The sequence below is a fragment of the Indicator indicator genome, chromosome 2 (assembly GCF_027791375.1).
Source record: "Indicator indicator isolate 239-I01 chromosome 2, UM_Iind_1.1, whole genome shotgun sequence".
NCBI classification, from domain to species: Eukaryota; Metazoa; Chordata; class Aves; order Piciformes; family Indicatoridae; genus Indicator; species Indicator indicator.
Window position 1 is genome coordinate 32,722,210 of NC_072011.1, and position 14,474 is coordinate 32,736,683.

At 38.9% G+C, this 14,474-nt stretch overlaps 1 protein-coding gene across 2 annotated transcripts in view; it reads right to left on the bottom strand.

Annotated features, from left to right (window-relative positions):
- Positions 1-6,021: 6,021 nt before the first annotated feature.
- LYST (lysosomal trafficking regulator) overlaps positions 6,022-14,474 on the bottom strand; it is a 63,260-nt gene continuing 54,807 nt past the window's right edge. For both annotated transcript variants that reach the window (XM_054399282.1, XM_054399283.1), the window contains exons 45-51: positions 14,248-14,384; positions 13,430-13,528; positions 9,967-10,106; positions 9,565-9,662; positions 7,885-8,041; positions 7,610-7,681; positions 6,022-6,163 (exon numbers count right to left, since the gene is read on the bottom strand). In XM_054399282.1, coding sequence (XP_054255257.1) covers positions 6,025-6,163; positions 7,610-7,681; positions 7,885-8,041; positions 9,565-9,662; positions 9,967-10,106; positions 13,430-13,528; positions 14,248-14,384 — 842 coding nt within the window. In that variant the 3' untranslated portion in view covers positions 6,022-6,024. The remainder of the gene's footprint in view (positions 6,164-7,609; positions 7,682-7,884; positions 8,042-9,564; positions 9,663-9,966; positions 10,107-13,429; positions 13,529-14,247; positions 14,385-14,474) is intronic.

Below are 14,474 nucleotides of genomic sequence, written 5' to 3' on the forward strand. Positions count from 1 at the left end.
GGTACAGCTTGACCTTGCATAGGGTTAAGAAGTGCAACCTCCATTTACCAAACTTTATAAATATATGTTAGTCAAATGCAGAAAAAAATCTGAAAATTTAAGTAACATGGAAGCAAAATATATTCTTCAAGCTCTTCAATCCAGATTTCTATAAGCAAGAGAGATGAAAAGATGCACTGCAATTTTTCCACCCCACTTCCAAGTACAACCTTAAAGTGCCATACCAAAAGAGTGATCTGTGGAACTCCATCTAAAAAGCCCTAAACTCAATTGTTGCCATCCGTTTTATTTCAGCAATCTAAAGTGATGGGCCTGAAATTGCTAGACTAGAGAACCTCAGGTTCACAACTCTGAAGAACACCTTGCACACAAGCTAGCACAATATAAAAGTTTAACCCAATCACAAAACTAGGTCCCACAAACATTAGCAAAAATCATCCCTGGATAATACCTGCAAGTCACATTCTCAGTTGTGGAAAGATCCCCACATTTCATTATCCTCTTGCAAACACACCTTGAATATAAACAGCAAAATTTATAACCTCACAGATGTTTGATGCCAAACAGGTATATCAAAGGAATTTCAGGTGAACTTAAAAAAAAAAAAAATCTTCAGTAGCTATTGAGGTAAGAGAAACTTAAGAAATAGCCTTGCAATAAAGAGCAGTAGCTATCTGAGCTGGCATCTTTGTCTGCAAGGCATGGAGTAACTGCCCCTGCTATCTCAGCTCTTACTCCTGAGATTTACCACACCTGATGTTGCGCTGTAAACAGAGGGAGGCTAAGGAATCCTTTTGCTTTCTGTATCCCATGGCTGCAGAGAGAATAGAAAACTATCAGTTTTATACTCCGTCCACTAAGTAGAATCTTATTGGTATGAGAAGAAATAATTAAAGGCAATACTATTGTTCATGATAAGGAGACAGTATAATTTTCATACCATAAATGTGGTGACTTCAAAAATAACTGACCACATAGATGCAAAACAGGCCAACTTACAGTTTGGTTTTCATGGTGTACTATACCTAGTCCAACTGTAAAGTTCAAAAAAATTCTTGCCACTGTGCCCAAATCTTTTTATCAAAGAGTATCACCTTGCTTCTTCACATTTAAAAATCTCAGGAAACAATGGCTGAACCAGTGTGACATTATACAGGGACAATCTTTGTATGCAATGTATTTATCATCACCATACACGTTATGTGCACATACAGTCCAGCAGCCATAAGAGATCCAGAAAGTCTGAGGCAAAAAGATGATTCCTACTTAGTATTTTACCTCTTTGACTCCAAAACACAGTTGTGACCCTTTAAAGAAATATGTAGGGAAGTTTAATTATCCCACTTAAATCTTGTTTACAGTGTATTTTAACTGAATTGTAACATAAAACCTAGACAGAATGCTTATGAGAATCTGGGCACTTCTTTCCCTGCAGGCCAGTAACATTTTGGAAGTTACTATTCCGAGCTTTCTGTCTCACTGTGCTACCTTCCTTGTTTTGCTGTGCAGCAGTCTACAGCATCACACATTAACAATGATCGCCAGCAGCAGCTGGGCAGTAAGATTTATTACTCCCTCAGCGCAAACCAGTCAGCAGGAAGAAGCCACTTTCTCGCCTCTTCACACCATCCTGCTGAAGGATGAATAAGCCGCCCGCGAGAAGGAGTACCTGGGGTCACAGCAGGTGCTCCGGAGAAAGGCGATCCCCTCGAAGCCGACAACAACGAAAACCAAAAGACGCTGACTTTTGAGGAAGATCGAGTAGCTTCACAACGCGCGGCCACCAGCGTATGAGAGCGCCGTTGTTTACCACGGGCCGATGGGACCGGCCGGGCGGCGAGCCGGCGGCCGAAAGCAGCCGCGAGTTTCCCAGGACACGAGAGCCGTCGCAGACACAGAGAAAGCCCCGGTGCAGGGGTGTCACTACCAGCCCACCCGCCAGGCTTAACGCCCCGGCCACAGCCACCTCGGCCCGGCCTGTACTGCGGTGTGCGCACCCACGGCCGCTTCAACGGCCCTCATCCCAGCACCTGACACCTTCTCCCGCCTCCCGGTCAGAGGCGGGGACTCCCCGGCGCCGCCGGAGCACTCACCGTAAGGCGACAGGCAGGGAGGGGCGGGTGCTGGCAGCCCCGCTCGGCGCCCCGCGGCAGCACATGGCGCGGCCAGCGCTGACGGGCGGGGCGGCCGCGGCCGACGGCTACCACCGCCCTCGCGCCTCCCGCCAGCGCCCCACGCCTCGCGACGGATGCGGCCGTTAGCGGCCCTGGGGGACGTCTGAGGCGCCCTCCCCTTCTGCCTTCGAGCTTCGCCATACTCCGTCCCGGGCAGCGGCACCTGGCAGCAGCGTCGATTTTATTGCGATAGCCACCTACGTCCCCAATTCCAGCAGACGGGCAATTTATAAAACATAGAACGGGCAAAGCCTATGCGACACAGGGATTTCGGGTAAGAGCCCATAGTCCCTGTCCCCTCCTCACACCGGGCAAGTGAAGGATGAAGTAAAATAAAAAAGATCTCTGTAAGAAAAGGAAATACTGCTAAAAGAGGACTGCTAGGATTCATTCAGCTTGTCAAAGCTAGTATGCCAGAACAGATTGATTTTTATATATCATTTATAATATATCGATTTTTATATTTACTTATCCATTACAAATTTGAGTCAACGATGAAGGTGAGCAGTGATTAAAGTGCCAGTTACTGGTTTTAAGTTAAAAAAAATTGTTTGTACCAATAATTAACACGTGGCCACCACCACAATTTCTTTCATTTTGTAACCCAGTAAGGTGGTTATTCTCTCTGGAGAGACATACATTTATTACCTTTTTTTCCTCTTACCCTGCTCTCCCCATTTCTGTGCATTTCATCTTAGCAGAAGCATTTCCATGTCACATTTATATACTAAATAAAAGAGAAGAAGGAGGGAGTCCCATTTTTAAAGGTGCTTTGGAGCAAGGGCAGCCACTTCAAAGACTGAGTCAATGGCTTTTGAGCTGGTTGCTAGAGAGAAGGAAATGCAGCAGTAAGCAGGTGAGCATTGCTGAATATAAATGGGTAAGTCCATAAGCTCACCTTAACCTGAGTTCCAGAAAATGACTGAAAACCTAACTGTCCCACGCTGCTGCTGTGACCTCTACACAGAGGTCATTTGGCAGTAGCTTGTAACTTACTACAGCAGCAGGGCTGACTATACCCATAGATACTGGATATGTTCAAGGCAAGCAGAGCTTCTGAATAGTACTTGTTTTATATTTTCATGCTTTAAGTAAAAGTTCATTGGTGGCAAACCAGGTGATACTATTCACCACAGAATCCTTCAAGTGGTGTAAATGCACCCATGTCTCCCAAACCCTGACTTCCAACAGGAAAAGTGCCTTATATAAGATGGCTCCCAAAGATCCCATTCACCCAATTACCACCCAGCACCTTTTTCTTCCTTCACAGAAACTAGAGTTGCTTTTCTGACTTTCCTCATCTCAGTCAAGTTTTCATGGAATCACACAATGGTAGGGGGTGGAAGGGACCTCTGGAGATCACCTAAGTCCAACCCCTCTACCAGCACAGGTGCACCTAGAACAATTTGCACAGGACTGTGTCCAGTCAGGTTTTGAATGACTCCAGAGATGGAGATTCCACCACCTCTTTGGGTAGCCCATTCCCGTGCCCTCAAAGTAAAGAAGTTCCTTCTCCTGTGTAGGTGGAACTTCCTATGTTCAAGTCTGTGTCTGTTACATTCTGACCTGTCAACTTGCCCTCACTTCAGTCAGGAGGAAGCTGCAGTCTTGCATCCTATGTGAAGGAAGGACACGTGCCAGCAGTATGCCACCTTCGATCTTACATTCCTCCCGCTTTCAGTATGACAGCTACCTAATGTAGTCCATAAACAGAACTTCCTCACTTCACGATTTAAAATGCGAAAGAACCAGGAGAAACTGATCTAGAGCAAAGTGTACAAGATCTCTCAAAGAAGAAAGATGAAATTAAGTCCAAAACATGTTTATAATCATTCCAGTTTGGTACAAAGATTTGTTTATTATCCAACAATGTGACAATGTATATACAAAGATAGTGTGGAATGTGACATTTACATGAAATTTCAGTACATCATGCACAGATACTACTGCAATGTTATTTTAATAGTTCCATAATCTTAAGCTGAATAAATATTCCTTGCCTCGAAAAATCTTTTACATAAAAATATAATATTGCACTCTTTACAAGGCCAGCAACTTTGCATATTGGTTTGTAACAACTGGAATTCTACTTTAGAAAAATAAGACTTTTTGAGCAACACCTTAAACCAGGGCACACAAAAGCACCCCAAACCCACAATATTTGTCATTTGTCTCTTACGTAGAACACATCAACATGAGCCAGAAAACTTTCAGTTTGTGTTTGGGCTTTACATTAACATTTTGACAGTGAAAAAATTACTAAAGCCATCCCATACAATGCTGCTACAATATATGCAATTTAAAAGTCATATAGTATATGTAGCCACTTGCTTAATTTAACCGAAGGATCAGCTTCTGTGTCATGGATTATGATAATACTTTTTTAAAGGATTTTCTAGTTTGAAAAGTTGTCCAATCAGGAAGTTTCGAGAATTTCTGAAAACTGCTTGCAGTTTTTGAAACAGGTATAAATATTTCTTGCGTGTCAGCTTCATCACAACTTTACTATTTTGTATACAGTGTTTTGAACACTTAAACATGACAAAATACAGCAGTTTGTCTGTATGGCAATAACAGAACATACCCAACAATAACAGAACATACCCAACATGGAAAGGCAAAGTAATTTAAAAGAACAATGTAACTGCATTTTGCTTGTGTAGCATTCCCGTTTGACCAGTCATATGACTAGTAGGCACTCGTTCATGGTGTCAGGTTAGGGGTTTTCAAAGCCATCATCTGAAATGTTAATTTTTATCCTTGCCTAAGAATTTGAATTTGTTAAGCCTTTCACAATGGAGGCTTATTTTTTTCCCTCCCAAAATAGCATCTAGGAATAAATAACGTTTTACGAAGCATATCTGTGCAAACTTTTCAAAATCATCTGATGCCTATAAACATTGATTATTCAAGCAGATTCCAGCATTTTACAGTGTATTGAACATCAATGACACTAGAACATGAGAACATCTGTGCCTTCTTTATCAACTTTTTTTAGAGATAAGCTGTGTGTTTATGTAACATTTATTCTGCCGCAAAATTGCAGTAGCTAGATGGTACAAAGTTAGGGAGTGGACACCACAACAAAAAAACTGAAACATGATCTAATTTGTTTCACTATGCCATGAGTTGTCCAAATATCAAAGACAAATATTTTATTTTTGCCTGTTGTAAAAGACCTATACTACAGAGAAGATGGGAAAATTTAAAAATATAAAGATAACAAATTCAATTTTTAGGATTACAATACCATAAAATGGTGCAAAAAGCACCTACTAAGTTCTTTGCTCCTCAAAAAAAGCAATTTTAAGTGGTCTCAGATTTTTAAGTTTTGGGCTGCTTATCCCAGAGCTAACTATTTCATGCTCAGCTCAGATATACGTATGCTGACATTTTAGTACATATTTACAGAACTTTATGCTGCCAATATTTTATAACACAAGAGGGGGAATAAGCATGATCCATCCATTTTTAAAAAATACTTCAGTCCAAGAAATGTTTTTGAAAAGAATGATTATGTTTATATTGCAGCATTTTGACTTGTATGTTAGAGCATTTATGAGTCACTTTGCTGGTATTGGAGTATATGACCAGAGCTTCCTGGTGACCTGTATATGCTTCAAGTTTGTGCATGCACATATGCAATTTTACAACCACCTTAGACTGCTCTTTGAAAAAAAAAAAAACAACAACAAAAACAACCAAACAATAATAATGTTAATAAAAAAAAAAAATCTGTTCACTCATTCTAGAGACATTCAAGCTACTTCAAAATCCAGTTAAATAAGAGATTCTGTAATCTATTTTGGATTTAAAGTGCATCAGAGACATGAGTTAGCAGCAAAAATAGTCACCCAGCTGCATAGCTGCTAAGGAATGAATAGAACATGGGTAACTTCAGGCGCTGCTGGTCCTTACGACACCAAGCTATAACATTTCCATCGCTATTGGCTGTGAACAAGTGATGACCATCACAGGAAAATGTAAGGCTGAAAAAGAAGATGACAATCTATTTTGATATTGTATTTGGCAATTTAAAGTGCTAGAAAACATTCAAAACCTGTAAGAGTCTAACCAAAGATTAGCTCTCCGGCGAGCCCCAGTTGAGTACATTAACATAGTCGTGTTTGCATATATCTGCTTGCTCATTTTTGTAACAAAAGAAGCTGAACTACAGCTTTGTCCAGCACTTTGACATGTCGTGCACTTTAATACTCATTTCCTGATGCTTTAAAGAAAAGGGTAGGACCAATATCAGCATGAGCTGCCCCTTCTGCTGAAAGGAAGACTTTCCAGCAACACAACTTAGTGCCCTTTGAACTTGCTTGCTAACAAAGAAACTAAATCCATCACATTTCAGGGCACATCACAGAACTTATGCTCAGCCAGGAATTTCTTGAGTTTTAATAGTAGTAAAGCCCTTCAGTCATATCATGGGTAATGTTAGAGAGCATGAAGGTCAGCATCCATTTTATGTCTCATTTAAGCAGGAAACTAAATTATTCAATAGCTACTAAATCACTATCAACAAGCTTTGTGAAATATGCTTCTTAAAGGAGTTAGAGACAATAGCTGTTATCAATGTTTTTTAGTTCTAAAAATGGTGATTAGTGGCTTGGATATTAAATTATGTTTCATCAATGGTCAAAAAATTTTCAGAGTAATTTGTTACTATGCTAACATTAAGATGATAACATATTGGCATAACTGTAAGACCTCTGTGCAGACTGCTATATCACTGGGGAATATGAAAGACTCAATCCTTTGACTGTTTTCAAAATACAGAATAGTGATGGCACAAGAATAATGCTGCTTATATAAATCACCATGGGAACTCAGAAAATTAGACAAGCACTCCAAAACAGGAGCTTCCAGGCTTCTCTGAAGTCCCCTTTACTCCCTTCTCCACAGTTTCCCTCCAGCATGAGAAAAGGGGGGAAAACAAGGTCATGGAAAATGCAGTGTTGTCATTTATTTCTGAGGAAGGAAAATACTATTTGAGTCTGACAAAGTTAAGATTATCTCATGATTTTTTTTTTTTTCTCACAGACTTTGGGGAAAAATATTAGATTTAAGAAAAGTAGTTAGCTTTCACTTTAAGGGAATCCTGCTAACTTCTATCTGGCCAGCATCAGAACCTAGTTTTTACTGTCAGTACCCTTGTGCTCATTTGGCTATCATGAATAATTAGTAGGATTGCATTTCTGTTTTTAGACATGGGTGTTTACCTCCTGTTCTCATGTCAAATCCACATTCAACACAAAACTATTTTGTTGTGGTTTGGGGGTTTTTTTGTGTGTGGGTTTTCTTTTTGTTGGTAATTCTTTTTCTTTTTATTTTCGTGTTTGTTTGGAGGGGGTTTTGTTGTTTGTTTGTGGTTTCCCCGTACCCCCCAAAATGAAAAATTCTTTTTTGTCTACTTCAGATCTTTTTACCTTATAATAGGTTTGGCTGACTTTGAAAATGTTATTTCTCGTACTGGTTTCAAGTCCCATGTACTCCAGAGTCTGAAAGAAAAAGGCATTTTCCTTAAAATTTAATTTTACAAATATTTCAGTGATAAACATAACCTATTTACCAACTACTAAAATTGGAAACTGAACAACAGTTGCTCCACCTTCTGTATCTCAGCATATTTGTAGTACATGCTCTCAAATGGTAAGCCTAAGTTATAAAGCATTTTAGTAAGTAAAAGTTTCAGAATACTTACCTTACAACTCCATTTTCAAGCCCCCCTGCAATCACGTTGACAGACACTCCTTCAGGCTGGTTAGAGAAAGCAACAGAGCAAATACTTTCCCTGCAGTGTACATGTCCCACGAGATCACCATTAACTGTCCAAAGTCTCAAATCACTACCCCCTCCAACTGTAACAGAACACAGTATGGGAGTATTAAAATATAAACCTAGACCACAGCTAGGTCTATGCAGAGAACCTTTCAGTGCTAAAGAGTTTCACTTCTTGAAAGATCAAAAGGTTTAAATAACTGACTGATGTGTGCCCTGGAAAACAATTACTTCTTCCCTCCTTTTGTGACGGGGAACATGCAAACCACCAAGCCACCGCAGTAATTTAGAAAACATGTAATGTTATAGAACATTATACTTACAAAATGCTATACGAATTTACTCTTAAATGACTGATGCACTAACAGGGAAGCACTAAGAGGGAATTCATACTATGTACTTTGAGCATCTAGTTCTTGTACTCTGGCTTGCATTTAAAGCAAAATATTTCAAGTGTCAAACACAGTTAACCTTATTATCCACGATTATTAGAGTCTATCAAACTAATAACACAGCCACTGCTTTAAAACTCATTCCTTACCAAGAATACTACATTTTTCAGAAAAACAAACCCACATTTTTTAACCAAAAAAAGTGAAAGTCTCCATGTCCATTTAAAACCTAAATATTAGGTTTCTGAAACTGCCAGAATAATCTCCCCCTTTAATATTATAGGCAGTGCTATTTTGCTTTTTGGGTGTGATTTTTCTCTCCCCCCAGACTTGGAACAGTTATTTGTTTCAGTTCTGCCTATGGAGCACTACCAGAAAAAAAGATGGCTATAAGACCTAACTTATTCAAGGCAAAAAAGAAAGAAAATTGGCCCGAAGTATGGATCCACAACTGTCTTCTAACCATATGTTTAAAGTTAAGCTCTCTTCCATCTTGTTCTATGTCTCCTTGGATCAATGAAACAATATTCTGTCATTTAGATAGAATGTTTCCCCCCAACCCCAGTCTGAAGTTGACACAATACACACAGGTATTCCTATAGACAGCAAAAGGTCTGAGGACTCTGGCTTGGCCTTGCTTGACCGATATATAGTTTTGTAGCACACAGTCAATCTGGTCCTTTTGAGTATTTCAGAGCATTCTGAAATGCTCAAAATCCCACTGCTCAAATAGATCTTTATGCTCTCATGCAGAAAGAGTACTAGGTGGAAAATAAGATAGTACCAAAATTTGCTTTAAAGTAAGATGGAGGAGGATCTGTTTGCTTCTGGGGGTATGGAAGTATTTAAAGTGATAGAGCCTGCAACAAAATTCTGTTGCCCTGTAATGCCCTGTACTCCTCAGAAGCACTATAGCTTCAATAATTTCTGTTAAAATGGAAGTAGCCAGCTTCACAGAATTTAGGTCTCCCAGCAATCTGTTGAAAATTTAAGTCCATTTAGGGAGAGATCCAAGCTATTAGCTTTTAGATCTCTACGTTTTACTCAAACATTTGCCTAATCATTTCTGGATAAATGTTTATGTTACTAGGTAAGAACGTTGACCAAACACTTTCAGATGATCAGCACACACTCAGTAACTAATTTAATAGTAAGTCTCACAACTTGTTTGGTTTGCAAGTCAAAACAGCTTTCTTGATTGCCAAATATACCTGAATCGCAGACTGTTGCAATATCACCAGTTGTTTCGCTAGCTGAAACTGCAGTAACAGGGCTCTTGTGCCCAGCCAGGCTCTGGACATAGCACAGCCTTAAGACAATAAAAAGAACAAGTTTGAAACTCAGACTCAAATAAATAGTTTTCTCTAGAACCTTATCTAAGACTTTTATTGATTTCAATCAACATTTTGCGCAAAGATGGTATTCTTCATATTCATTCTGGAATTTCAGCACTCTTCATGGAAAAACCCAGTAAGGGTTTGGACTTCACAGTAAGATACACATGGAACAAATTCAGTTAACATTAAGAGAGTAAAGGTACCCAAAAGTTGGAAAACACGTACTTAAAAAAAGCCATTGGAAAATATTTGTACCTGTTCCATATATACTTATACCTGTTCAAATCCCAGATGATGCAGGTTCCATCTTTGCTGACACTTATCATTATGCTGTATGGTTTGCACACAAACAAGCTTGTTATTTCTGCTGTGTGACCGTACAGATGCACTTGAGACTCCATTTCTATTTCTGAAGGCTGAAAAACAGCAAGATGAAACATGAAGTTTAATTCTTAGATTCACAGTATCACAGTATATTAGAGGTTGGAAGGTAGTCTGCACAGGAATGCATGAAGGTGGGTTTTGAAAGTTTCCAGAAAAGAGGACTTCACAACCTTCCTGGGCAGCCTGTTCCAGCGCTCCGGATTCAAATAAATGGTTGCCATTGCTTTTAATGTCATCAGTTTAGCAATGTTGTTAATGCTTTAGTATGTTTAATGCTTTATAATGCAATAAGGCATACATATCATTAAAGTTCAACTTTTTGCTTCCAGTGCTTTAGTCTAAGCAAACATTTTGATGAGGTCCAGTGAATCAAAATGAAGACCTTTGTACTTGTGTCTCAGTTACACATCTTGATATCAGCTGATTTGTTTTCTGCAGGACTGCTATTTCCACATGACAGCAAATTGACAGTCCTCAATATTTTCACATTGAGAGGAAACACTTGGAAGCACAGAAGGAAAACTCAGCTCACCAGTAATCACAGTAATCCCACCACAATAAATCAATGGGAACTCAAGTTCATGCTAAGCCTTTGGTGGTACCCAATTGGAAAAATATGCAGCAAGTCATGTTTAAATATAGGAAATGCTGGATAAAAATGAAAGCAGCAAATGGCACTTGAAATGACTAAGATCTTAAACTGCTTAATGAGATAATGCTTTAACTAAGACAACTCACTGTACAGAGATTAGAATAATCTTTGTAAGCAGAAAACTTTTCATTTCTTTTATTTCCCCACGTCAGAGCACACTGTCCGCATTTTTGTATGCGGTGTGCATATAGCAGGTCTACAAAAAGTCTGTAAGATAAAAATATACATATGCTTCTGCTTTATCTGTTTAACTCTGTCAAAAGTTTACATGGTCTTCTGCACTAAAAAGTACAATATAATGTTGCAAAAGTCAATATACTTTTTGGCAACACGAAGACCTGCTACTTCACTCTTGCTGCTAAGCTTATCATCCAAGACAGATACACTAAAGTATCCAGTTGTCATTCTCAGACTAGTGTGGCATCTATTCATGTTTAATCCTTGCTCAATTCAGAGAAAAATTGTACCCATTTTTTTCCATAACAGCAACATGCAAGAGTTCCAATTTCCTGAAGACCTGATTTGGTAACCCTTTTACAGTTCTCCTCCCACTTCCTTTAAGTGTTTGCTGCTGTACTGCATTTCAACACTTGAACTGAAAATAGGATTCACCTTCACTAGCCTTTCTCAATAGTATTAATAGCAAAGGTTTATTGATTTTTCACTGTGTTATTGTAATATTGTAATGAGACAAACCAGAAGTTTAGCACCAATTGTATTCAGGTCTAATAACCTATGAAATAATTACCACATGACTAAAATATCACCTTCTTTTTACTTCCCACTTGCTTTTAGATGACAGCCACTAAACCAAGTATGTAGATGTGGAAAAACATGCATCTGTGTATCTACCTTCTAAAGTAGTTCTTTCTGCTGTCTACTCCAAATGATCACCTACAGCACTTGAGTGGGAAATTTATCATCATTGCCCAGTTTTACTCAAACAAATTATTATGATGCTCTGTTTCTAAGACAACTCTAGTAGTCAGGGAGTGAAGACTGGAGTAATTTTTAAATCAGAAATGCTTGGCTGAGGTTTTCATGAAGGTACAACTTATTTTTCAAGACAGATCACAGCTTCAAAGCAGTACTTTTAGTTTTCTGACCATCTTAAATAAAGGCTAGGAAAAACAGAGCATCTAAAGTACAACATGGAGGCATTTTTGAATTCTGACAGCATGCTAACAACATGTTTTATACATTGAATTTACATAAATGTGAACCAAGGCAAAATACTCATGTTTCAAATACAACATTATAACAACCTGTTCACCTTATCACTGAACAGCTGACAAGATACATACAGAACAGATGCTAGGAAGCACGCTTGCATTCCCTGCAGCCCTAACTCAGGTAACTGACTCAACAGAAGCTACAAAAATTGGCATAAGGTCAGTCTGCCCGGGGCATGTAAAACTGAGTGCTGAGAAATACAGCAGAGTGTCTCAAAGACAACATCTGTGCAGCTGGGAAAAAAAAAAACCAAAAAAACTTGTATCTAGGAAATGCAGGCAACTTAAGAATCATAGTCCCGGTTTCTTTTTAGCACTGCAGAAAGCAAGTATATTGTGTTTGTGTTTTAGTATCTCAAAAAAATTTAACCAGCTCCAAATCTCAGTACAGGTTATTTAAAAATTCACTATGCTGGGTAGCAGTCAAGTTGCCTGACTTAAGATTCAACTGACAAGCCTGCAGGCTTCAAGCTCTACTGCAAGTGCTGCTGATCTCAGGAATTGAGTCCCAGAAACTGGAAGAAAGCCAAGGAGAAAAATCGCTGTATGTTTGTAGTATTTCCAGTCTAAGCACCAGCTGTATGCCACTGCTGAAAGCAGGAAACCAGGCAGGCATACCAAGGTTCCCCTAGCCCATGCTAATGTAGCCATTCAAGAGCAAAATTTGAGAAATCAGTTTAGTTTAGTTGTTGCGATGGGTAATCCTGTAGACACAGGATGATTTGACAAGAAAGCTGCAAACTCTGTTAAAACTACAAGAAGCAGAAGCTACTGCTGGAGAAAGTCAGGCTGAAGCCCAGAAATTCAGTCTGAACCAGATAATGAATTTAAAATTCTATTTCTGCTTTCATACCATGCACATTACCACATAGCATCAGGGCAGTTTATACTAATATCTCAGTATCTTTCACTCATACATTAAAAAAAATGCATCTTATTTTTCTCCCTTTCTTCCTCACAACTCTTTCCCTTGAGGAATAACACAAAGCAAAGAGGCTTAGTGGTTAATATACATACCATGGAAGATTTCATTTTGATTCTCTGCAGTATAAGTGCCTTCTGCATTTGAAATGTTATTTACTTTAGGGAAACGCATTCCACAGTTTCAGTTAAGGTTTTGAAAGGCTTGCTCATCACAGAAAGTTACTCTTTAATGAAGGGAGCTTCATTGTGCCAGAGAGGTTCAGATCCAGGCAGTACTGAATGTAGTCAGAGCTCTATGTACCAAGATGATGAGGGCTGACTAAAGGCTAGCAGTGTGTGCAGCAGCTTAATAGCAAACAAATAAACATGCTGAGATAAATCTATTTAACAATATCAAAGAAGATCCTTCAAAAAAACAGGAACTTGAGATTGTCCTGCATCTAACACAACCTTTTCTCACATTTCTTTTTTTTTTTTTTAAATAAAAAGACTCTAGTAATGAGTACAGCTAAATCCTTAAATGTAAGTATTAAGCAATGAAACTTACTGTATTGCTAGTGAATCTGTTCATATACGCTGTGATGACACCAGATTTACTCCCTGTGAACAGCTGACAACTGTCTGGCACCCAGGCACAACTTGTTACCTTGGAAAGACAAAGACAGGAAGGAATAAAAAATTAGAATGGAAATTTTTCTAATTAGGCCAGAGCATTTGGTCAAACCAATTCTTTATTGGTTATCTTAAGAAAAGCCTAAGCTGAGGAAATCCAAGAGACAAAACATGTCTGCCCTAGGTCACATTTGTTATTACTTAAGAATCAAAGTACAGAAAGAAATTGTGTGTAGCACAGAATTCAGAGCTAAAGAGAAGTAAACTACTGCAGACTTCTAGATCTACAGCCACATTACCAGTCAAAATCTTTTTGGTAGAATATCACCAACCACAGGAGCGTAATGGAGATTAGGCAGTGTTCCATAACAATCTTTTAGGCAACCTTTTTCAGAAGAATCCTAAACTATAGTGCAGTTCTGCTTCTAATGCTAGGCATCTAGAATTTTCAGGTACTCATTTTTCTTGGCCCAGAACATAAGCTTTTAGAAACCCATATCAATACTCCATAGGAAGGAAAAGCTACGAAAATCAAATGCATTTAGTTAACATGGGGTGTTAACCTGGTAGAGAAAAACATCCAGGAACAAGATACACTGGAGCAGTAAGGTACACATTCCAAAGGAGAATCAAAGAGATTAAAACCAATTGTGTTTGGATGCTCATGTCCAAGATGAACGAACGTACTGCCAAGTCAGGCCCCCACTTAAACTAGCAATATTAAATTCAAAACCAAGAGCCTGATTTTTTCACCTGATGGAACTGAGAGCTCTGTATAAAATTTACTGGAGGTTCACTCTGCTTGCTTTTCAGTCGTAAAATGTTATCCGCATATCCCCAGCTCAGGATAGCTGACCACTGAATGTCAGTACTATGCATGCTTCTCACACCTGGTGGAAGGCATATAATATTGTGTCACATACACACACTTCAACAGTCAACAATAAAAATCTGTATCATAAGCTATGATATAACACCCC